At 56.2% G+C, this 25,640-nt stretch overlaps 1 protein-coding gene across 13 annotated transcripts in view; it reads right to left on the bottom strand.

The window, feature by feature from the left end:
* Positions 1-25,640, bottom strand: part of MAPK8IP3 (mitogen-activated protein kinase 8 interacting protein 3) — a 44,562-nt gene that overhangs the window by 13,163 nt on the left and 5,759 nt on the right. For 3 of the 13 annotated variants that reach the window (XR_008992346.1, XM_057487808.1, XM_057487809.1), the window contains exons 2-9: positions 19,089-19,209; positions 17,223-17,293; positions 16,852-16,943; positions 13,336-13,359; positions 10,813-10,957; positions 7,653-7,899; positions 7,150-7,252; positions 6,880-6,998 (exon numbers count right to left, since the gene is read on the bottom strand). Coding sequence is in view for 12 of the 13 variants with exons in the window: in XM_057487808.1 (XP_057343791.1) it covers positions 6,880-6,998; positions 7,150-7,252; positions 7,653-7,899; positions 10,813-10,957; positions 13,336-13,359; positions 16,852-16,943; positions 17,223-17,293; positions 19,089-19,209 (922 nt within the window). In the remaining variant the exon portion in view is untranslated. Of the gene's footprint in view, positions 1-6,879; positions 6,999-7,149; positions 7,253-7,652; positions 7,900-9,436; positions 9,557-10,812; positions 10,958-13,335; positions 13,360-16,851; positions 16,944-17,222; positions 17,307-19,088; positions 19,210-25,640 lie in introns of those variants that run through there. The other 10 variants (XM_036915891.2, XM_036915893.2, XM_036915896.2 and 7 more) reach the window with 7 other exon arrangements.

Genomic DNA, 25,640 nt, shown 5'->3' with positions numbered 1-25,640 from the left:
ATTTTGTTTCTTTGGGTAAATTCCCAGAAGTAGAATTGCTAGGTCATATGGTATTTGCTTGTAGTTTTTTGAGGAACTGCCATGTTGTTTTCCACAGTGGCTGCACCAGTTTACATTCCCACTGTGATGGGAAGGAGGGTTCCCCTTTCTCCACATCCTCGCCGACACTTGCTGTTCCTTGTCTTTTGGATGGTGGCCATTCTGTCTGGTGTGGGGGGAAACCTCACTGTGGCTTTCGTCTGCATGTCCCTGATGATTAGCAATGTGGAGCATCTTGTCTTGTGTCTGGTGGCATCTGTGTTTAGAAAAATGTCTGTTCAGGTCCTCTGCCCATTGCTTAACTGAATTATTTGCTTTTTTGGTGTTGAGTTGTTAAAAATTGTTTCCAAAAGCCGAATCACGGGAAAACAATTCCACTCACAATTGCATCAAAAAGAATAAAATACCTAGGAATAAACCTAACCAAGGAAGTGAAAGACCTATACCCTGAAAACTATAAGACACTCTTAAGAGAAAATAAAGAGGACACTAACAGATGGACACTCATCCCATGCTCCTGGCTAATTAATATAATCAAAATGGCCATCCTGCCCAAAGCAATACACAGATTTGATGCAATCCCTATCAAATTACCAACAACATTCTTCAACGAACTGGAACAAATAGTTCAAAAATTCATATGGAACCACCAAAGACCCCAAATAGCCAAAGCAATCCTGAGAAGGAAGAATAAAGTGGGGAGGATCTCGCTCCCCAACTTCAAGCTCTACTACAAAGCCACAGTAATCAAGACAATTCAGTACTGGCACAAGAACAGAGCCACAGACCAGTGAAACAGATTAGAGACCCCAGACATTAACCCACACATATATGGTCAATTAATATTTGATAAAGGAGCCATGGACATACAATGGGGAAATGACAGTCTCTTCAACAGGTGGTGCTGGCAAAACTGGACAGCTACATGTAGGAGAATGAAACTGGATCACTGTCTAACCCCATATACAAAAGTAAATTCAAAATGGATCAAAGACCTGAATGTAAGTCATGAAACCATAAAACTCTTAGAAAAGAACATAGGCAAAAATCTCTTGGATATAAACATTAGCGACTTCTTCATGAACATATCTCCCTGGGCAAGGAGAACAACAGCAAAAATGAACAGGTGGGACTACATCAAGCTGAAAAGCTTCTGTACAGCAAAGGACACCATCAATAGAACAAAAAGGTACCCTACAGTATGGGAGAATATATTCATAAATGACAGATCCGATAAAGGCTTGACATCCAAAATATATAAAGAGCTCACACACCTCAACAAACAAAAAGCAAATAATCCAATTAAAAAATGGGCAGAGGAGATGAATGGACAATTCTCCAAAGAAGAAATTCAGATGGCCAACAGACACATGAAAAGATGCTCCACTTCACTTGTCATCAGAGAAATGCAAATTAAAACCACAATGAGATATCACCTTACACCAGTAAGGATCGCCACCATCCAAAAGACAAACAACAACAAATGTTGGCGAGGCTGTGGAGAAAGGGGAACCCTCCTACACTGCTGGTGGGAATGCAAATTAGTTCAACCATTGTGGAAAGCAGTATGGAGGTTCCTCAAAATGCTCAAAATAGAAATACCATTTGACCCAGGAATTCCACTTCTAGGAATTTACCCTAAGAATGCAGCAGCCCAGTTTGAAAAAGACAGGTGCACCCCTATGTTTATGGCAGCACTATTTACATTAGCCAAGAAATAGAAGCAACCTAAGTGTCCATCAGCAGATGGATGGATAAAGAAGATGTGGTACATATACACAATGGAATATTATTCAGCCATAAGAAGAAAACAAATCCTACCATTTGCAACGACACGGATGGAGCTAGAGGGTGTTATGCCCAGTGAAATAAGCCAGGTGGAGAAAGAGAAGTATCAAATGATTTCACTAACCTCTGGAGAAGGAAAACCAAGAGAAACTGAATGAGCAAAACAGCACCAGATTCACAGAACCCAAGAATGGACTAACAGTTACCAAAGGGAAAGGGACTGGGGAGGGTGGGTGGGAAGGGAGGGATAAGGGTGGGGAAGAAGAAAGGGGGCCTTACGATTAGCATGTATAATGTGTGTGGGGGGCATGGGGAGGGCTGTACAACACAGGGAAGACAAGTAGTGATTCTACAACATCTTATTACGCTGATGGACAGTGACTGTAATGGGGTTTGCGGGGGGGACTTGGTGAAGGGGGGACCCGGGTAAACATAATGCTCTTCATGTAATTGTAGATTAATGATAACAAAATTTAAAAAAAAAAGCCAAATCACGCCCACTTTCCATCCTGCTAGGGAACCTGCTGTATTCCAGCTAACACTGCATTGTGGGACTCTCCCCACAGCCACCCTGATTGCCTGAGGAGTCTCTGTTAAGGACGTCCCATCATTTACTATAGCATCGTGCATTTCAGAGGTACATGGAGTATTTATAGCTGTGCATGACCACCCAGGAAACCCTACACAGGGCCTCGTATGCACCGCGTGGCTGTTTAAGAAGCGGGGTCCTGCTCGTCCATGTGTCTGGCTGCTGTCCCACACTGACTGGCACTCCACCGGGCTGCACAAGTCACCTCCCCCAGCATGACACAATAGCACCCTCTTCGTTTTTGTCAATCTTTTGAGGAAAGTTTATCTATTTTCTTTGAATTTTCAGTTCCTTTTATTTCCCAAAGTTGGGCACCTTTCTGTGTGTTTGCTGGTGTCTTCTCTTTATCCTCGGCCCCTTGTCTAGTGTACTGGCATTCTTTTACCTTCAGCAGTGGAGATCATACGCGTGTGTATATATTCCTAGTTTTCACACAGCCCCGCCTGCTGGTACATACCCTCTGTGCCAGGGCTGGGCAGACGGAGATGGTGAAACTCTCCAATATGCTCTTCCAGTTCTATCATCCTTGTTTTATTGTATTTAAATCTTTAATCCCCTAAAAATTATGTCTGTGTGTGGTGTGAGGTTGGGTCAGAACCTGCCCATTTTCCAGTGACTTGAAATCCTGTACCAGTCACTCAATTCCCACGTGGCTCCGGCACCATCCTCAGTTCTCTGTGCCGGGGTTCCCCGTGGCCCCAGGGCTTCCTGCTCCATAACCACAGCTCTGCGGAGCGCTCCGATGTTGGCCACGGCAATCCTGCAGCCCTGTTCTTTCTCTAAAGCTTCTGGGCGCTTCTTGTGTTTACTCCTCTGGATGCGCTTCAGAATCCATCCATTAAGTTCCAGAAGACAACCAGTCTGCGGACTGTTCTGCCAGCCCTGACGAATTCATGTACAATGGGCTGATCTGCGATGGTGCCCTACAGCTTTACAGAGTTCAGTCTTTAGGTCCAGGAACGTGTAGTATTTCTCTATTGACCTGAGGCCTCTTTCATCTTCAGTTGTTTTCTACTTCTCTACATTGGTCTGCGTATCTCCCAAGGTTACTTCTCGACGTTTCCGGGTCTGGTTACCACGTGGGTGGGACCTGCTGCTCGCTGTAGTGGAGCAGAGTAGATGTAGTCAGATCAGCCTGCACAGGACGTTGGAATCTAAGGGGCGCAGGAAGCTGCTCAGCTTCTCGGAGCTTCAGAAGCCTCTGCATCTGGGGGATGGGACACCACCTGGGCGCCGCCTGGATGCAAAGTTCCCTGGCAGAGCACCCAGCACACACTACATGGTATGAACTCCCTCCTCCCAGCTCTGTCTAGTGTAAGCTGTACATCTTTCACGTCTTAACATTTCTGAGACTGTAAATGGGTCTTAAAATTCACGTCATATTATAGTTTAATTTGCAGTGATGTTTTTTCTTTCTTGAAGATTTCTAAAGTAATGATGTATCTCACAATTGGTGGTGTTATTGGCTCAATGAAACAGAATGCATGTCTATCCACAGCCCTTACCCTTCCGTCTTTGCTAAAGGCATTCACAGTCCCAGTGCTGAGATGCACGGAGCAGCCGATCCAGACATCTAGAGCTTTAGGGCTGTGTTACCAAGCGTGCTGACTACCTTAAGAGGCACCTATCTTGTTGCTCAGAGAGAGCCCCAGTGTATTTCTGGTATTGCAGAATACAGAGGCACGGAGCCAGCTGCCCTGCTCTCCTCCCGGCTCAGAAGCCGATGGGGAATGCAGGGCCAGGTGTCACCCCCTCCACGGATGTGGTGATGGGGACCAGGACTCCCGTCATTGACGCTCCAGCTGAGCCCAACTTGGGGACAGTCCCTCGAATGAGGAGGCTACAGCCCAGTTCATTCCTCCACCCTGACAAAGAGCAGACTCCTGGGCCTCAGTGCCCCATGGGCAGGTCGCCACGGTGCTAGGCCCCTCCTGAACTCACAGCTGCCTGTCACATGCCTCTTGCACTTAAGGTTCTGGAAAGGCACCAACAAGCTCATCCCTCCCCAAAATGGGGCTCGCTTCATTCAGAGCTGTGCAGTGCCCAGCGGTCACCGTCCTATAAAGTGTGGCAGCGCCATGTGAGTGCCCAGCACCCATGCTCAGTCACCACGTGGGAAAAGGGTTCTGACTGCAAGCTCCACAAGACCAAGACCCACCTGACAAGGCCTTCTCGTGAAGACCACGTCAGGCACCCCATCTTGTGAACTGACCTCAAGAGATTTATCGGGCATTGTTTCCCTCCCTGGGGCCCCACAACATCTGAGCGAGCAAGCCCACCTTTAATTGCACACTGACCCAGCCAACGTGCCATCCAGGGAAAACTCACAATGTTTGGCTCCCAGCTCCCCTCTTTTTCCTTCCATCATTGTTTATGGAGGTTGTATGAAAGTGACAGCTGGAGTGATGAACTGGGGGTCAGCTGAGTGCTGGGGTGTCTGACAGCCAGGAGGGCTCTGGCAGGGGAGGGAGGGGACAGCGGGGGACAGCAGGCCACCATCAGGGCTCTCCCAGCCTGGGGCCGCCAGGGGGGCAGGAGGTGGAGACCAGTGGGGCAGACTGAGGGGCAGGCCACCCCTGCTGAGGGCAGTGAGGGGCTGGTCAGCTCTGGGGACGCTGCAGAACAGCACGAGGGCCCACGAACATAGCAGGCACATGAGCAAAGCAGCCCAGAGTGGAAATGGCCCAAACGCCTCTGTGTGGATGGAGGGGCACCCACTGTGGTCTGGCTGCACCACGGCACGTTATCTGGCCACAGAAAGGGATGAAATTCTGACACCTACCACAGCATGGGGGGACCCTGGAGGCACCTTGCTAAATGAAAGGCAGCGGGGAGGGCCCACTGAGGGGGAACGTGCATGCCAGGCAGAGCCCCAGACAGGAAGCAGGCTGGGGGCGGGTGGGGGTGACCGCAAGCAGGAACAGGCTCCTTCTGGGGGTCAGATGCCTCAAGGTTATGTGGCCATGGCTGCTCAGCTCCCAGTATGCTCCAAGCCACTGAACAGTACCCCTCTTTCCACTGGGTGAATGTGGGCTGTGAAAGTCTGTATCAGCACGGCCTCCTCAGTGGACAGAGCTCGAGTACGAGTGTGGTCAGAGCCAGGGTGCTGCCGGGTGGGACCGGGGCTGCGTCCTGGCTCTGCACTTCCCCTCGGCCCCCTGAGCTCGGTTTCTTCTTCTAGGGGGCAGGACACAGCCATACCACAGATGGACAGTGGCCTGTGTGCTATTCTTCTTGTGAAGAGTACGCTGAGCGTTAGACAGAAGGAAGGCCAAGGGGCAGTGGGCTTCTGCTGGCCCCTCCTCTATGTCCCATCTCCCAGGCCGGCTGGGGGTGACCCCTGAAGGTACCTTGGTCCCTCCACAAGCACTCAGACCCCAACAGAGATGCAAAATGCCGCATGTCTGTGTGATTTCCTAGGGATGAGGCTTTTATCTTTTTATCAAGTTCCCAAGAACTCAGGTGCCATCGTGACCTGTCTCAGGTTCCTGGAGCCCTCCCCGCAGGGGTGGCTGGTGAAGGGCACACTCCCACCCACACGCTTGCCACCAGCTCCTGACAGCATCCTTCCCAGCAGGCCCCGGGGCCTCACCCAGCTGCCAGGCAGCCCCTGCTGGGGGAAGCTCTGCCCAGGAAGCAGCCTGCCGCCAGTTCTCCAGAGTCCACACCGTTACCCTGGGCTCCCACATCCGGAATCTGCCCTTGAGAACCATCAGAGTTGCGGGCAAGGATTCACACCCACAGGCACAACGACAGCAGTGTTCACACGGCAAAAATGAGCGGCAGGAGAGAGCAGACCAAGGGGTTTACAGTCACACGAAGGACATTAGATGCTCAAGGAGTGTCATTGGTCAGGCAAGTGTTTTGGGGACAAGGCCACTTTTAAAAACTATTTTTTAATTGAAGAGTAACTAATAGAGAATATAGCCAATAATGCTCCCAGTCTGCTGCACCCAAGGGCCACGGTCTGACCTCAGAGTCACGTGGCAGCCCCTAGCCAGCGGCCCCAGCCCAGCAGACACAGGGCACACTACCTGCCTGAGGCCTGTCCCAGGATGGGAGGGCAAGAGCCGGTCTGCACTGCCCGGGGCATGGGGGCTCTGCTGGGACCTGTGGTGTGCAGGGTCGCACGGGGCACGGACCCTGCCTGGGCATTCTCCTCGGGGGTGGAGGGGCTGGCAACAGCCACTGCCCCGTGTGTCTCTGCACCGGAGGGTGTCTGGGGCTGAGCCGGCTGAGTGCTCACAGCGGGGCTTCTTTGGGGTGATGCAAGTTGCCCGAGTCAGAGAACTGCACAGCCTCATGAGCGCCCAGACCCCAACTCGTAGGCCTTACGTGGACAATTATTATGGCCTGTGAAATATACTCAATAAATCCGTGAAAAGGTCTGAGCCCATGGCTGACAGAGACTCTACTTTCATTCCGAACCACACCAACAAAAGCAAGCGGTGGCGTGTGTTTACCTAGCAGGTCGGCCCCTTCATCCACATCCCCGATGACCTCGGACCCTGCGGTCGACAGTTCGTGGTACAGAGAGTCGGTGTTGATGCCAAACGCCTTGTTCACGATCCCCTGGGTCGGGCTGTGAGGACACGCGGCCGGGGCAGGGCAGAGTGAGTGGACTACATATGGGGCTCCCCAGTACCCTGTGGGGCTGCTCAGAGCCAGAGAGAGACCCCAGCCCTCTGGCCAGTGCGGGGCCCCTGGAGCTGGGCCGCGGGCCCGAGGAGCACCTGCTGCCTGTGCGGTCCAGACGGGGCTCCCGACTCGTGTCCAGCTCTGGGGTGGAGTCGATGATGTCCTGAACATCAGACCACTCGTCACTGCTACCCATGCCTGGGGGACATGCAGACTGGTGTCAGGAGGGCCCCACTGGCCCCATCTGGAGGCCCCTTGCTATGGTGACACCATGGGGCCCATCAGAAGAGGGCTCTTCCCACAGTGCAGGCTGGATGGGGCCCACCCCTCAGGCCCTTGTTTGTCGCCTTTCAGGATCCCGTCTGCACAGCCAGATGGCCTGCCTTCCCTACACCCCCATCTCTCAGACTGTCTGGGGGATGACAAGGCTGAGTGGGACCCTGAATTCAAGTCCTGGCCACCAGCATCAGAATGTATTTGGAGATGGGGCCCTTAAGAGGCAATGCAGGAACTGTGGGGCCATATGGGGGCCTGGGTCCCACGGGACTGTCCCCACAAAAGTGGGGCCAGGCCCCAGACATGGCTGCCCCTGCAGTACCTATGCTGACGTTCCGCATCTCCTGTGTGACCTGGACCTCCATGTTGCGGCTGCTGCGCTTCTCCCGGGCACGTTTGCTGTTCTGGGTGCCGGAGCCGTAGTCCCCCAGGGGCTGCAGGCTCTCATTGAGCGGTGTGGCCGTGGCAGAGGGCACGGATGATGTGGGCGTGTTGGACTTGGTGCCTGTGGTACTGGGTGTGGCGGCCGCCGAGGACTGGCCCGACTCAGACATCTCGTCATGTGGACACTAGGGCCAAAGGCAGGAACAGGATGTTACGGTGTGGGTCACCACCCTCGCGGCTCCGGGGAGGTGGCGTGGACCATGCACGGCCACCTCCACAAGGCCCCCTAGTTCAGCCCCTTTGGCCATAATCAAGCCACACTCTGCGCCTGGGCCAGAAGGATGGCAGGACCGCAGTCTCCTGCCGAGCTGACCCTGACCCTCATGGCCTAGTCACGGGGCTCGCCCAGCTACCCCCGGCTTTCCAGAGGCGGCTGTGCCTTATTTAGGTGGTCTGCATGGGCTCTGTGGGCACAATTCCGGGACGGCCCAAGGGTGCTGCAAAGAAGGATGGACGTGAAGCGGCATGGATATGGCAGGCCACCCTATGTAGGAGGCAGGTGGTCAGAAACAAGCTGCAGCCCAGGACAGGGCAGAGGGCTCTTCATGACCAGGGAGGAGGCTGCCCAGGCAGCACACACCTCCTCAAGTTGTCACCCTGCTGCATGGCACTCAGGGGCTGGTCCCACCTGCTCCTGGCCACAGTCGGGGCTATGAAGGGGCACACGCCTCCCAGTTCCCCCTGTTGTGGCCTCTCAGACACCAGGGGATGCCAATGCTTAACCCCATGGCTCCACAGGACCACAGTCTGACTTAAGCATCTATGCAAATGTGAATACGAAACTCACCCTGCCCCCCCCCGCACCCTCCCCCCCAGCAGAGCATCCCCGGGGCACTCTGGGAGGGAGAAGACAGGCATGACAAGCCACGACCCCCGGAAGGCCTCAGGGGCTCCACTAGGGGAGCGGAGCTTGACTCTGAGAGGGCCTGAGCCGCAGCTCCTCTACGGTCCTTCCTGACAGGCCGACTGCGGGACGAGCTCCATGAAAATCGCCCCCACTCTTCCGATACTGGCGACCCCGACTCACCCCTGCGCAGGGGTCCCAGTGCCTCCAGCGGCCTTGGGGCAGCAGCTCCCCACTGCCCCCCTGCTCTCTTTTGTGAGGCCAAGGAGGGGTGCGGCTGAGAGGAGCCCCTGGCATGAGCCCCAGGAGGATGGTGGCGCTGGTCACACGCCCCACCCCACCCCCAGGGCTCAGGGTGCCACATGGCCATCAGCCTGGCCAGGCGCGGGGACAAGGGGAAGGGCCCTGCCTAGAGGGCCCCTGCACAAACACCTCCTGCGGCAGAGGGCTGGCTGGAGGGAAAGTCCTCTCCTCTTTCCACCAGCACGTCAGAGGCCCTGGGCATCCCGGGCAGCATGGGAGCAGAGGCAGGGAGACAAGAGGCAGGGGCATTCTCGGAGGGCGGGGCAAGGCCAGGGGTGAGGGGCCAGGACTCCCAGGGCCACACTTCCTGGGCCACCAACTCCCTCAAGGGCCACACTGCCCAGCCCGCCAGTGACTCATAAACTTGTGTCTGTGGACTTTCGGTGGCCTTCTCAACCCCAGTGCCCACTGTGAGGAGTTCTGCGGTGTGACCAGGCCTCCCCCAGGCTGCCCGAGCTCTGAGACCCTACAGGCCACCACTTACCCACAGGGCACTCCCCCTGGCCACCACTTACCTAAAGGCAAACCTCTCAACCTCCTAACATCAACGTGGGGCAGTGGCCTCCACACGCAAAGACTCTTAGCAGCCACTCCTCACCATGAGGAGCCACAACTGCTCCGTTAAAACACTGAAAATACAGTACATACAAACAAAACAAAAAAACAACAACAAAAATTAAGAAATTAGAGAAATCTTAAAACCTAGAGCATGAAATAAAAAGAACTTAAAAGAAATTGTTTAAAAAAATGAAATAAAATACACTTAGGAACTAAAACATAAAACACTATGATTTATTAACAGAAACTATTTCAGACACACAGCAGGAAAAGAAGAGACATCACAGACGAGCTGCTCAGACACAGGCACATGGAGGGCAATGGCCACAGCCCTCTGCGGCTTGTGTGCCCAAGCCAGGCCCCTGCGGCCGGGACAGCCGGACCCCGCAGGCCTCGGCCCTTCTGCCCAGCCCCACACGGCAGCAGGGAGCACCCCACTTAGCTGTGGCAGAGACATGCTCACTGCCCATGACAGAAGCAGAAGGGAGCGGCCCCTCTGTGGCAGAGCCGGCAGCTGGCAGCCACTCCTGCAGGCCAGCCAGACGCTGAGGCAGGAGGGCAGTTGGGAGGGAGCTCCTGGGGAAGCCACGCCCCCCGTCTGCCAGCCCAGCCAGCCCAGAGGCAAGGCGCTGCCTCCCAGGTGATCTCCAATGGCCTCTGCAGGAACCCCCCGGACCAGGGCTTGTTCCTCTGCCCGGAGGGTGATGACCTTACCTAGCTGTGGGGCTAGCGTCCCGGACGGGTCTGCCCACCTCTGCCCCACACACTGAGCTAACACCATTACTGGCACAAGTGGCCAGGGGCCCTGAACCTGTTCCAGGCCATTGGCTCTCTCGGGGCCCCCATTGTGGGGTACACTCTCTGGTTAGTGACAGACACCCAGGATGTCAAACTCCCAGACCCAGCAGCCGCTAGTATGGGCCCGCAGGCGAGGACAGCCCGGAGGAGGGAAGCAGACCCCTGCCTCTGGCTCCACGTCAGCGGAAGGGCAACTCTCAGCCAGGAGGACACCGCGATGGGGGCTGGCGTGCTCGGTGCGCTCACGGGGGATGGACAGGCCCTCTCACTGGAACAGAAGCTCCGCTCGGCCCTAACGGGGGCCCGGCCCGGCTGCACAGGGGTCTAGCCTGGACTCAGGTGCTGATGTCAGGACACAAGAAATGGCCGTGGCAGCAGAGGCCTGAACTGTAGCCCACGGTTTCTCCACTGCTGTCCCACTTCGGGGAGGTCCGCCGCCCCCGGGCAGCTGTGAAGGGCTGTACGCACAGCGGGCTTCCTGAGTGAACATGGACACTGTGGGGGAGAGCCTTGCCCCACAGCACGGCTACGAAACCTGGTAGCTGGAGCCGAGCTGAGGCTGGCCGAGGTCGCTCAGGTGCCAGTGGTCCCCCGCAGGCATGAGCTTGCCCCCCGTCTGCACACGTACCATGCTGTCGGCCAGGGGGAAGACGTTCAGAGAGGCAGGGCGCTCCTTCCTGCTGGAGTGTGAGGGAGAGAAGGAGAGCGGTGGTCAGCCGGGGGCCCGGGACAAGGGCTGAGCTGTATGGATGCGGGTGCCCACGTGCAGATGCAGCTGTCCTTGATGGCAGCCGACCTGGGAGGGCGTGACCCGTGGATGGCCGACCTGCCCTGGCCACTCCGATCAACGTGACCACGGTCAGGGATCCTGGCCTCCAAGACCCCGACACTGTCCCTCCCTGGGGTCTCTGACTTTCGGCCACCTCGGTTTTAAGCAGACACCTGCTGTGTAGGCTAAGACTCCACAGCAGTTCTGTGGTCCTGTGGCATCGTGGCCAGCACTGACCCGTCCCCCTGGTGACTTGATGAAAATGGTTTATCCCGGTGGGCCCAGCCCTGCCCCTGCCTCCTGGCACCGGGCAGGCCCCCTTTGTGCCTCGTCCTTTGTCCCCCATCACCCACCCACTCCTCTAGTTTCCATAGCACACTTCCTCGTTGTAGGACCTTTGCACAGATATGCACGCAGCAAAGAGTGGCTGCCCTTCTGCTGGGCCCCCACCCTCTGCAGCCTTTGGCCCCTTTCTGACACTGGGGGGGATTGGGGGGTACTTTGCCAAAGCTGGGCCAGGACACTGGACTGGTGGCTTGGAGTCATGAGAGTGAAGCACAGAGCCGCCTGCCAGAGGCTCAGGCCCCGAGAGATACTCCAAGGGCTGCTGGAGGCTTCGGCCTCACCATCTCCTGCCTCACCCTGGGTAAGACACATGGCCTCTCAGGGACTGTCATCCATCAGAGCCCCTGCTGCTTGGAGCTGCGGACGTCAGGAAATAGAGTCCCTGCACCACAGCATCTCCTGCTCAGAGATCGACCCCCAAGACTGCAGCAGTGGGGGGCTTCCTTGGGGTCCCAAGGAGCAGGGTCCAGAGGCTGTACTATTCTGGAGAGAGAAGGCGGTAGGCCTGCTCATGGTGCTTGGAGGCTGCAGGGGAGGGGGGCAGGGGGCTGAGTGGCCACTGGGACTGGAGCTTCTATACCCAGCTAGGTGGCTCCAGGAAGCACAGTTCTGGGAAGGTGGTCTCTTTGATGGGGCCCCACATAGTTCTGGGGCAGGCTGGGCTGGGGTGAAGCACCTGCTCTGCACCCACCATGGATAGTCCATCTGTCCAGCTCAATAAAGACACCGCCACCCACAAACCAGGGTTCCCTGGACCTGCTGGGACCTGGCTGTGCCATCTGGTAGCTAATCCGTGGCAGGGACAGAGCCAAAGAGCAGAGTGCTCCCAAGGATCCGGTTGGGGCACAGAGGACTGTGCCCACTTAGGCCACTCAGGAAAGCGGTTTCCTGCAGATGACCTCAGGTACCTCATGCGGCCCTTGCCTGTGACAAGGAATACCTTCTCGGACATGTCTTAGCCTGTCACTTAAAACAAGAAACTCAGCCCCTAAGACGTCAAGGTGGGAAGGAAATTGTCCAGAAACTGGGTGGGCCACGACCCAGCCCTCCCTCAGCTCTTCTGACAACAGCCCACAAGGCCCCTTGGTGCCTGGGAAGGCGGGCGGCTGCTGTGTGGTCTGCACATCCCCGGAGGACGGGCAGGCCTCCAGCACCACAGTGGCCAGGCCACCACTCCTGTCTGCTCCCTCAGGGGTGCCGGCACTTTTTCCGTGGGCTCCCAGTGCGGTCAGGAGCCTTCTCCTGGGCGTGGCTCCGGGGGCCACGTATATGGGTCCTCAGCCCCAGGCGCCACGGCAAGCCTGTGGGTACAGAGTGCAGGCATCCTGCCTCAGAGGACAAGGGGCCACTTGCCTGTCTCCCACTCCCACAGCGTGCCCGCACACGCGGCACCTAGCCAGCCCAGCCACTCTCTGCTGGGAATGTCACAGGGACCGAGCCCGCAGCACCAGCACCACCTGCTTCCCAAGCCTTACGAGCACTTGCCAGGCGCTGCCGCCTACCAGCCCTGAGCCCCGCCAAAGCCTGGCCACGATATCCTTGGGCTGCTCCCTGTGGCTCCCACGGGACACGCCCGTGGGCATCATGGCTGCACTGCTGGCTCTGGGCCCAGGGCTCTAAGTGACAGCGCTGGGCCGCGAGGCAGGTCCATCTGCCACCATAGCTCAGGGTCTCTGCCCCCCATACCTCTATGGCAGCACCAGCCTGGGGCTCCAGACGGCGATTCAGTCTGCGGACAAGGCATGGTTTGCCGAGTGGGGGCCCTGCTCCGTCACCTACTATGGGGTTGTCTCAGGGACCTCGGGCCAGCCTGCTGCCTCCTCAATGTCGTGGCCCTCAAAGTGCCACACCAAGAGTCCGTGATGGTAACTGGTGACTAAGACCTGCCAGCCAGGGACCCCGGGGTGCTCAGCACAACAGTGTCAACACTGCTGCAGGCTTTACCTTTTCCTCCACGACTGGCGCGGACTGCAGGGCAGCGACAGACACAAGGGCCAGCATGCGGGGCGACAGCACAGAGGACAAGACAAGAAGACAGCATTAGAGGGCGAAGGCCAGGCAGCTCGGGTTGCATGTGCTCACACGGGGGCCGGTGCACCGTGATGGTGAGCAGGCGCACCCTCTGCTCCCCTCCACAGACAGTTGTCAAAACATGCAGACTACATGCAACGGACAGGTGACACACAGACACGCAGCCCTCTCAACTTCGAGGGGCACCCAGATGGCCAGCACAGGGTGGAGGGTGAGTCCTCCCAGGCAGCCCTGTATGTGTACACTTGGGCACGCAGTGGCGGGGCACTCAATGGCAGAGCACACAGCGCACATATGCACCCATTCGTGGGCCCAAGCACCTGGCCAGGTGTTTTGGGCTCACATTGAGTTTTACTCTGAAGACACACAGATTCAGAAAACCAAGCCAGGAATGAAGAGAAACAGCATCTAGGTTCTGCATCTAGGGGCAACCCAGCACTGAGAGGAGGCCCTTGTGGGGGAGCCAGGGGGTGAATAAGAGGCTGGTAGACACACGTGTGTCCCCAAAGGGTCCAGAGTTTGGCAGGAGAGGGTACACCACAGAGCAGGGAGGGCTGGGTAGCCGGGGACGCACGCTGCTCCAGCCACCTACAATGGGGGCTCATGCCTTCATGGCTGAGGGACCCCAGGGCCTTCCTCCTGGGGGCAGGAACAGGAGGGGCTGCAGACCCAGGGGCAGTCACGGACACCTCGCCTCAGGGATTCCCTCCTGGCAGGGCCAGATCCAGGGGACAGGCGTGCTGGAAGTCTGGGCCAGAGCCCCTCCTGGTCCTGGGCAGCCAGTGGGTGCATTTTACAGACAAAGTGACTCCCCTTGGGATTGGCTTGGTAGGGAGAAAGCCCCTACCAGGGCAGCCACACCCCGAGGGCTCACCTTCTGCACCAGGTCCCAAAGGCCTTGGCCTACCACCCACCAGTGATCTACACCTGCTGGCGCGGACAGAGACGCCACAGACCTGGCTTCCACAAAATGGGCCATGGGGCTTTTCAGGACCAGCCTGTCGTGTTTCTCTGGGAGAGGAGAAAGCCCACCTGAACTGCTGTGGACCCTGGGGGGCCTGTGTACTGGCCCAGCAGCCCTGACAGGAGAAGGGTCTGGAGCCCAACCCCAAGCACCGGGGAGAGCCGTGTGGGCTGGGGCTGTGCTCGGCCTAGCCTCCACTCAGGGCCAAAGGGGCCCAAGACACACCCTGAGAGCAGGTTCCAGGACCAGGCCCCACTCCCCCACCCACGGAGGTACCACAGAAAGCACCCCATCCGGAACCACGGCACCTGTTCCATGTGAGCAGGAACCTGAGGTCGAGCCTGGCCACGTGGTGGCCCACGGTGATAGCAGGACCCTCGGGGATGAGCTCCAGAGCCTGGGCAGCTGCTGCTCTGGGCTGGGCCCACGTGGCCCTGACTTCCTAAGGACACCTACTTCCCTAGAGCCCCGAGGCCCAGGTGTTGTCCGGTGACTCAGGATGCTGGACAAGCGCGGTGCCAAGTCCTGAGAGCAGAGGTCACGCCTCCTTGGCTCTTGACACCAGGCCCTCTTGCTGAGCTCACCCCTGCATGACCTTTGAGGTGCTCCTGCCTTGAAGGGAGCTGGCTGGAAGCAGCTGGAAGGCCCCAGAACACTGCAGCTGTCAGGCACTGGCCAAGAGCCCGGCACTCCTTGGAGAAACCCTAACACCAGCTTCTGCAGCCCCAGCTCAGGCCGCCCTGCCGAGTGCCACGAACACCATGAAGACCCCACCCAGGTCAACACTCGAGTGCAGTGACTCGGACGCTCTCCTGAGGTTCTGTGCCAGGTGCGAGGACTTCACGGTGTGCTCAGGAGGGGGCCTCCTGAGCCTGAGCTGGCAGGTGGGCCTGGATTCCCCACATTCGGACTATTCCTGACCCGGGCGCACTACCTACAGGGCCTGTGGTTCAGCCACCTCTGATACACACTCCCTCGCCGAATTCTGAGAGTCTCGGGCCAGCTGACGACTGGCTGTGAGACCTTGTTTAGGGCGTGAGCACTGATCGTAACAAAACCTCCACAGGGCTCACAGACTGACCGCCTCACAGCACCCAGACTGTCCAGGAACGTGACTCAGCCCTGGCCGCCCTTCCTAGGTCCTGCCAGGCCCCCCCACATACACCGAGCACTTGTTTTCAGATCAGAATACTCAAGGACAGGAAAGCACCCCTGCCCACCGGGACCCAGAGAGTAATTGCGGACCCCCCGGGGGGGAGGGCCTGAGTCTTCCTGCACACATGGCTCACTGCAGAGGCGGACAGAGAAGCTGTAGCCAACAGGCCTTTACATGACGTGGCTGGGGCTCTAGGGGTTTGCCTGCGGGAACAAGGGGCCTGCCTGGAAAGGGGCCGACTCTGAGCTGCACCCATGGGACCTGGGATTCCGACTCCAGGCCCCTCCCCCAACTGGTGGAGACTCAGAGCCTTGGACCAACCTGCCCCAGCCCGGGTCCACAGCTCCGCTCCACTACGGGCCACTCCCTCAGCTGGCCAACAGCCTGGAGATCCCTGACCATCTGCTCCTGTGGGGACCGGTCAGTCTCATGCTGGCAGGACAGAGAAGGTGGGGAAGGAAGCCGGCCTCTGCAGACTTCTCCCCAGTCCCTGATAAAACCAGCAGAGCTCTCAACTCAGACAGGTAAGGGCCTCTGGGTCTGCTGCCTCGCCCTGCCCTGTGGTGGGAAGGTGGCTCTGCCCGGCAGTTGCCAGGCTAGCCTGGGCCTCTTCCCCACCCATGTACGGTCAGTTCTCGAGATTCGAGGTAGTTCTATTCTGTGGTCACCAAGAACGCTGAACCAGTGCCACTCCTGCAGGAACGCACACACAGTGCGCGTCTCATACAGACTATAATCTTCATTCCTAACCCATCCTGGTAGATTCTATTTGCTTTACTTTATAAAAGAGAAGATGAGGTACAGGGGTATTTGGGGACCCAGCTGCCCCACCAACAGGGGCCACAGCTGGCCTTCGGATCCCCCTGGATGGTGCCCCGCCCTCTGGGAATCTGCATGAGGCTGAGGCAAGCGACCAAGTATTGCCCTGTTCAACCTCAACTGGCATCACGTGTTGGCGAGGCAGTTTTCCCTACTCTGCGCATGTCCAAAATGACTGTGACGGTTCCATGTGTGCGGATTTTGAGGCCACACGTGTGCCAGTGAGCAGGCAGATCATATACCAGAATCTGCAGATATCAGGGTGGCCTGTGCACGATCCACCCTGGGCCATCGTGGCGACAGAGCGGCAGTGGAAGGCCCACCCAAGACCCTCAACCCCATTCTAGCACTTGGGGCAATTCCGGCACACATTCCTGTTCAAGCCACACACTCTGGCCAGACACCATTCTCCTGGGCGGCTCCCGCTCCCTGCCCCAGAGTGCACCTAGGGTGGGGCCCGCTGGGCTGCAGGCCTCCACTGCCACCCTACCTCCTCCCTGGCAGGCTGCTCTCAGTCTGGCTGTTTCCTCCAACTTGCTGCATCTTGGACCTCTCAATGTGTTCCACATAAGTCTGTATCATCTGCGAAGAAGGAAGGCTCCGGTGAGTAACTCCTGCTGCGCGAGCTCTGCCTCCCCGACCCCCGGAGCGCAGTGGCGTCCAGGGGTGCTGTGCCCCCAAGGAAGTCACAGTTCTGTGGGCTGGAGTCTGACCAGCAAAGGCTGGCGGCTTTTGGGTCTGGGCAGCAGAACACCAGAAAAAGGAAAGGCCGGCAAGGCCACGCTGGGCCACAGGCAAGCACAGCCGCTGGGCTGGGTGGCCACCGGCCAGAGATGATGCCTGGCGCTGGGGGGTGCCCACCTCTGTGTGCCGCTGGTGCAGAGCGTTGTATTCCTTCTTCATCTCTGACTCCCGCTCCTCCAACCGGGAAACTGGAAAACACAACTGCTGTTTGTCATGGAACCACCCGCTCCCCCACAGCTCCTCACATTTTGGGGCTTAATCGTCAGCGGCAGCAAGCTCCGGGGCAAACTGATGCCTGGTGCAGACTGGCAGCAGCAGGCGAGCCCAGAGAAGGGCATCATGAGGAAGTGTCCCCGGGGCTGCCGGGATGCAGGTTCCCCCTCGGTCTGGGGGTGTGCTGTGCACGCTGTGCTACAGGAGGACACGCAGTTCCGCTATGTGAGAGACAGGATGGGTGCCCACAAGGGGGCCACAGACACCTTCCTTTGTAGCCTCTGCTCAAACTGCAACTGTCCTTACAGCCCCAGAAGTGGAAAGGCTGATGTGCAGAGCGAGGGACAGGCCATGTGACAGGCACGGGTCGGGGGACTCCTGCAGCTCCGCCCTTCCAACCCTGTCTCCCTGTTACCTGCTTTAAACTGGTTTAGTTTAAACCTCCTTTTGGTCCATATGCTCTCCTGTTCCTCGATCGCCCGTTAACTTGCCCAGCACTGTCCTTGGAGGCCACATGATGTCAAGGTCATTCCCTGCCTGACAGGCGGTGCCTCAGAGCCTGCATTTCTAACGAGTTCCCTGGGGACCACACTGAGTGGAGCAGCAAGCCTGTCTGCACGACCCAGAGTTTATAGCTCCTCCCTTGACAAGGGTGAGGTGCTTACAGACACCAGCACATGGCATACACAGAACTGGCTGCCGAGGAAGGCTCTCTATCCGGGGATGTCTGACCTCTGGCCTTGAGAGGGGTTGCCTGACTGTCCATCAGTCCCTGGCGAGGACTGTGGGGTGGGAGCTTCGACCTCTCCTGACCTGCAGGGGCAGGCATGCAGGCCCCTGTCTGGTTGAAGGAACCAGCCTGCCCCTCTCCCCTCTGGCCCTCACTCCTGGAGCAAACACCTTTAGCCTGTTTTTTTCCTTCTGGGAAGACCTGAAAAGGCTTCACATATGAGAAGTTTCCAAGCAAAGGGAGTATTAAGGAGTCTGTGTAATTACAGAAAGGGGTTTGTGTATGCCTAGATAGGCCCTTTAGTTTGTGGCCATTCCACATATCCGAGCATGTCTGCATGTACATGTTAAGCCACCGGCCGTCACCTGCCTGTGACTGACTCACCACGGGGTACTGGCCTCAGCAAAGTGCCCTCAAGTCTCGGTTTGGGATAGATATAGACCCAGAACATCAATCCATTATTTCCCGCAATCTGATCTCAACTTTTCAGTGAAATGAAGGCACCTGCACACCCAGGGAACTGGGTAAAGCCACGAACTAGGTCCCAGTTGTCGGAGCTTCTTGTTACAGACACAGGACAGTTTAAACAGACTTCTGAGAATTAAAATAACTTCTTATATTAACAGTATTAGAAACCCCTCTGCCTCTCCTTGCAAGGGTAGGGTCCATCAGCAGGCCTGACTTCCAGGTCAAAAAGAAGCCTTCTCTCCTGGTCGCGTGCTGACAGGAGCCTGCACAGCAGTGTGCAGCTTGGGTCTGCAGGACCACGCGGGGTCAGCCTTGTGAGATTTGGGTCAGACTGCAGCGCTTTGTCATCAAAGGAGCCTTACTTGTTTCAGTCACTTCTATAAAGGACTTGGGACTGATTAGAGAAATGCATAGTGGTGTAAAGAGGACTAATGGCTGAGGGCGTCACAGGGAAATAAAGTAAGGCTGCCACTGACTTTTTCTCCCTGGTGTCCGAGGCCCTCAGACCCCTCCAGCCAAGCCAGTGTCGCAACAAGCGCCTCAAGTGCAACATCCCAGTTCCTGCTACTTACTCTGATCTGCATAGTTCTTGGCCTTCAATTCTAGCTGGCGTGTCTGAAACTCATAGTGTTCCACCTGGATTTGGAGCTCTTTCTTCTCTTGTTCCAAAGCATCTTCAAACTCGATGAACTTCTACACATGGAAGGAACACAGAGCAGGCATCAAGCACATGGGATGCCAGAGGACAGCAGCCCTTGCAGAAGGGCCACGCCACAGCTCGCAGCCCGATTTTGAGTGGAGAAGCCAGAAGGGCCTCCCAAGAGTGAAGACGGTCACCTTCCACCCAGCTGGCAGGGCAGCCACACAGGGCCCCGGACCAAGAAGGGCTCAGGCCTGCACCATGTTCTGCTGGCACCATCTTGAAGTGCTTAGTAATTTTTAAACAAGCGGCCCTGAATTTGCATTGCTGCCCTGGGCCCCACAAATAACAGAGCTGGTCCTTCTGCAATAGGGTTATGTTACTCCTCTCAACACGAGACAGCTAAGCGAGGCCAAGTCTACTTTCCTCGTCTGTATTTCACCCACTACCAGGTCCAGGAAGCCATCGATATTGGAAGAGCTAGTAACATAGAGTGTCATCCCTCCTGTTCAAAAAATGGCAGAGGGATAAGTCTTTGTAATTTGCCACTTGCATCTATGTTTTTGAGCGGAATTATTATAAACCAAGCGAAAAGAAAGCACTTTGCAAAATAAAAGCAAGTCTTAGGGGACACCAGCTTACTGATGACAGCAGGGGGATCCCAGCCTTTGGCAGGGGGAGGAAGGGTGTCCCCACAACTGCAGCTGGCAGCAGTCACCACTAGCTGCAGGGAGCCGGGAACACCTCAATTTCACTGAGAGGAGAGGAAATACTATTAAGAAATTTCATTTGTAGGAAGCATAAATATCAGCTGGGTTCTTAATATATGAAGAGTCTCAGAAGATGGGAATATAAAACTGACAGCTGATTTCAGGTTTTGGGTGTCTGGAAGTGGATTAAGTCATGGCCATGGCTGTGTTTCAGGCCCCCAACCCCACCCCCAGGCCCTGCCCCACACCCCCAGGACACCCTCACATATACACACCCAGGCCCCATCCTGACACCCAGCCCCCCCCACACCCAGGCCCCTCCCCTGCCCTGACACTCAGGACACCCCCACATATACACACCCAGGCCCCCACCCCAGCACCCAGGATACCCCCACATATACACACCCAGGTCCCACCCTGATACCCAGCACCTGACACACACATACCCAGGCCCCCACCCTAACACCCAGGCCCTGCCACCCAGGACACCCCTACATATACGCACCCAGGCCCCCCTACGACGCCCAGCCCCCACACACACATCCAGGCCACCCCCACACACACCCAGGCCCCAAGGACACTTTTTCCTACTGCAGCCCCTCAAAGGTCTTTGGGTGAAACCCATGGGGGCTCCTGCTGAAGAACCCAGTCTGTGCGGTGATCTGGGGGCAGAACTGACCGGGAGCACAGGCAGGGAGGCGGCGGCACCAGAAAGTCTGAATCACATGCAACCTGAGTGAAAGGAGGAAAGCAATGTCCCACAGCGGAAGCACGCGTGTGGCGCGGCCGTGTGAGGGAGGGAGCGGCTGTGGGGCCGTGCATGGCACGGGGGCAGTGGGCAGGCGCTCCAGGCTGCTTAGGGCTTTTGTGATTTGGTGATTTAGTCCCATTACTTAAAACATTAAAGGAATGACAGACAACATATGCTTTTGTAGAAAAATCAGATGAGTTTTGAGTAAAAAGAAGAGTATTTTAAAAAAATCGATTGTTTTACCTTCCAGAGTCAGTTAAAATTGGGGGATGCCCTCCCCGATCCGTGTCTGGGGCAGAAGTGCCATCTCTGGCACACAGTGCGTCGTAACCCCACCTAGTCTCTCCTTGACACTGACCTCCGCACATCTTTCTACATGGGGCGGCGTCTGCGCCACTGCAGGTGCGCCTGCAGCCCGTTCACCTCAGGGTGCTGGGCTGGTGCTGTTGTGAAGCGCCTGCTGTACCAGCGGCGGTGTATCTGCCCCGCGGCTTCCTGCTGCCGAGGGCTGTGCTCACACACTGCGGCCCTCGGACGGCCAGCGCACACTCCCCAAGGGCTGTCGCCGTAGGCACGGAACTTAGTCTTGGCTGCCTTGGAGGGGCACCTGCCACAAGTGTCTTAAATCTCAGTTCCTGAATTACTGGTGATATTGAACACTTTTTCATAAATTTATTCACCGTATATACTACTTTTATGAACAGCTTATTATGTCCTTTGTCCAATTTCCTGCCATTATATTCCTATTTTTCTTGATGATTTTAAGGGCTTTTATGATGCCTAGTCAAGAATCTGCCCATCTTCAACGCAATGTGGAGTGTGTGTGGATGGCATGGAAGCTTACTTACCTTTTTCTTCACTGCTTGGAAGCACACCTTTCTCACATGCTGAATTCTAAGCTATATTTCAGTTTATGTCTGAGCCACTACCAAAGGCTCCTTAAACCTACGGTGTTGCCTTTAAAGTCTGATACAGAGTCACCCTGGGAGTCTTCCCTTCCAGCATTTCCTGGGTGACTCCCACGTGTGTGTCTGTCTAGATTAACTGACAATCATTCAGATGCGCTGCCCCACTTATTTTTCTGGATAAGCATTTTGACATTGGCACCAGCTCTCTAGTCCTCAGGGAGAGTCCCTGAGTCTGATGAAGAAATGCTCAGGGCTGACCTGGGACAAAGAAAAAACTCATCTTGAGCCAGGGAAGAGCCATTTGATGGGGAAGCTAGAGCTCGAAGACAGAAAACTCTCCTTTAAACCAATCGCCACCCTGCCACAGAGCTGCGCCACTGAGGTTTTATGCAAAGAAAAAGGATCTCTTGGTGCTGGACTCATTTCACTAGAATTTCCCCCCTCCAGTATTTCACTGTATTACCTGCATTCAATATTTGGGAGTCCCCTAAAATGATTTCCAAGTTAGAGACAATGTAAGAAAATCCACTTCCAGACCCTTAAGAAGGTCAAGACAGACCTTTCCACATCTATCCTGATAGGCAAGAACTAAAATCCAACCTGAGTGACAGGCCAAAAAGGTTCGTCATGGTGTGGACTGCCGACAGGCCGAGGGGCTCCTGATCAATTTGGCCCCCAGCCAGCTCACAGGCCGACATCCTCAGACCTCATCAGGAAATATGGAGACACTAACGGAGAGAGAAGACATCATGTAAAGCTGTGTCTACGGACATCCTCAAGGCCAAAGGCAGAGGGCCCACTGAGAGACACGGAGATGGATCCCAGGTGGGCAAACAGGTCAGTTGTAGTTCTGGGTGCCTAAGGGGCGACCCACAGGCTGGGAAACACTTGGGCCTTAGCAACGGGGAGGTACCCCTCCACCCTCTGAGCAGCCCCACTGACAAGGGTGTGAGTGCTTGCATGGGACCAACTCCTGAGAAACACTAGCAGCCACCAGAAGACCCGAGAGGCCCCGGCTCGGCCACCCTCCTGCTGGGCTCCAGGCCGAGTGTGGGACGATGCATGTGGGACGATGCGGCTACCGCAGCCTGGGAGGCAGGGTCCCCCCATCCCCTCCCCTCCTCCATGGACCACCCAGGCAGAGCTGCTACGGGGCCCTTGGGTTCAAGTTCAGGACCATGTTGCAAACGCTCCAAAGTTCTCTGCAGCTTCAACAACACCTCCCTGCTTCCCCCCTGAGAAAATCCATCAGCCACTGAGCTGACTTAACCATATGTAAGCCAGGCACTGAACTGAAATGAACAGACAGCGCAGCCCCGCATCAGGTGTCGGAGGGACAAGTAGCGAGGAGTCCCGGCCAAGGCCGACCGATGCGGCATCTCTGCTTTCTGGGAGGGATGCTCAGCGCTGGGCTCAGGATGACCGAAAGACCATTCGGGCTGGCTAAGCCAGTCGGTGGGCCCAGGAAGGATGCAGGAGCCCCACGGCAGGGGGTGCGGTTAACAGGGCGGGGAGGAGGCTGCGAATCCCAGCTCTCCCAACACGACGGAGGGTGGGGAGAGGTGCCAGGAGGGCTGTGACTAACTGGGTTCCTTGAAGTCACAAAAAGCTCAGTAGATGTTTTCAAAGAAGCAGAAAATATTTCTGTTTAAAGATCACTTACTTCACTTCAGATTTAAGAGACTCAAGAATTTTCAATGGCTGGGGGCAGGGTAGGGCAGAAGCTGAAGTCTACAGAGTCTTCTGGAAGAAAATGTAACAAGGCAGGAAGGGAACTGAGAAGAGAAGTTTGACAGCCATCACGTGGGTGGGTGTGTCTGTGCACCTGGAACACCCACATGCAGCAGCATCTGGGTCCTGACTACACCCAGGCGAGAACTTCACACGCAGCTAACACATACTACTGACTCGAGCTTACTCGGAACTGTCATATGTCTGACCAGGTCTCATCAGAATGTCAGGTAGCACATGACAGCCCACAGAGGAACTCTTTAGAGTCCCCCGGAGAGCAACGATTACCAATTATAATCAAGGAAAACACGCCAGGGTGTGTTACCCTTAATGTCTAGATACAAAATGCGTAATCATCACGTCTAAATACCAATATGTCACACGAATCCCTTTTTAGATTTCTTTTTAGGATATACCTCTCTCTCCCTCCCACCAGCAAAGTGTTCTGTTTTAAAATTAGATTCAACTTTGGTTTTCAGAATCTGCTTTATGGTGAATTTCAAGGTAATTACAAGTAAGCTTGGAGTATGGGCTCTTCCAGAATCCAGGAACCTGAGGAAGCTTTCTCCATATCCCATGGAGTGTGGTTCACTCTCCCCATTTTATACATAAAAACACATTTCAGGAGTTAACTGAGCTGTCTTGTCAAGAATAGAATCCAGACCACAACAGAAGCCTACCTGGCAGAAGGTAAGAGGTCACCAGGTGAACACTCTCCCATGACAGCCACTGGAGACTTGGTGACTCTCATGATCTGAGGTTATTTTAGTGGCAAAGTAAACTAACATATTAAATCTAACCCTTCCCTTGGTATGTCCCGTAGGCCAGGGTCACACACAGCAAGTTATTTGCCTCTGGCTGGTTTGCTAGAAATGAATGAAGGGGAATCGGGTTCTTGCCCTTCTGCATCACTGACCAGTCAGTTCCTCTGGGGTCAGGGGTAGAGTGCATTTCCAAAGGAATATGCTCTTCATCAGTCCATCTTCAGCAGGCAGAGAGGTGAGCACTGGGGTGCTGGGTGCAGGTACCCTTTGCCCACTGGTGAACTCCCTGGGACTGCCAGTGCCTTCCCAGCACCTTTGGGTATCTACCAGGTGCTCACAGGGGCACCTGACTCCCAGAGCCTCAAACCACGGCTGTTCAGTCCCAGCTTTCTTTCCATTTCCATAGCTCTGTCCCCACTTAGCCCTAACATGCAGGGTGGGTGCTGAGCCGATGAGGACAAGAACGCAGGGCCCTGGAATTACAAGTGCTGCCCCAAGACCCCAAGGTGACACACGGGTGGGAGGGGCACTCCTGGGTCCAAGTACAAGATGCCTGTCTGGCCATGAGGCCCCCATACAGGAAAAGCAGTCTCCTCACATTCGTGTTAAAGGGTCTGCTGGGCCAGTGTCTGCCAGCAACCAATCCCAACAAATGGCACTGGTGTAATTCAGACCAACTTTCCCGAGTTGGAGAGACACTGTCTGCAGCTCGCCAAGCTCACCTCTCTGTGGACAAAGGGCCTTGAGGTCAGAAATGAACCCGTTCACCTGAGACTGGCCCCAGCAGGGCACTGACCTGGGCATGTGGGAAGGTGGTGCGAGTAGGGAGAGGCCGGCATGGAGCCGAGGAGGAAGGTGGAGGCGCAGAGCCTGAGGCTGTGCTAAGGAACCGGAGCCCCCCAGCCCCGCATGCCACGGCACATCCACTCCACTGGGCAGTCCCCCAAATCCTTGCCCCCTGGAGCTCAAACCCCATGACTGATGACTAGGCGGCTCCAGTGTCTGCCAAGACTTTGTTTCCCTGGGGTGAGTGAGGCTCTCCCCTGGGGCCTGTGATGCTTTCCCAGGATGTGCCAGTCCCACCCGGCCACCAACCGAGTCTAACCTCTGGGTTTCACCACACTTCCTCGAGAACAATCTGCTCCTGAGCCTCACCCATCCCGAGGCTCAGTGGGATGAACCGGGCTCCCGAACCCAGGACCGGGCGAGGTGGCGAGCACGCGGACCCCCTGCTCCCCAGTGGAGGAGGGCAAACCCGCGGGACATCACTCTGCTGGGCAGTGGGTGGGCAGCCCCGGACGGATCGCAATCCTGCTGGCTGAAAGGAGCCGGACCACAAAGCTCTCTCCACTGCATGACTCCGTTCACACCGAGTTCTAGAAGATGAAGATTAACCCTCATGGAGAGAAAGCAGAGTAGTGGTTACTGGGGGTGGGGGCAGGGGGAGGTCACCAAGAGCCACAAGGAAGCTTCAGGAGTGATGAGAGCATCACTACCCTGACTGGGGGATGGTTTCTGGGGTGTAGGTGTGTCACAACTCTCCCAACAGCACACTTCCTATATGTACAGTTTAGTACATCAACCTCAGTGAAGTTGTTACAAAGAAGGAGGGGTGGGGAG

The sequence above is a fragment of the Manis pentadactyla genome, chromosome 10 (assembly GCF_030020395.1).
Source record: "Manis pentadactyla isolate mManPen7 chromosome 10, mManPen7.hap1, whole genome shotgun sequence".
Taxonomy (NCBI): Eukaryota; Metazoa; Chordata; class Mammalia; order Pholidota; family Manidae; genus Manis; species Manis pentadactyla.
Note: the sequence above shows the minus strand (reverse complement) of the source record. Positions and strands in the feature narration are given on the sequence as shown.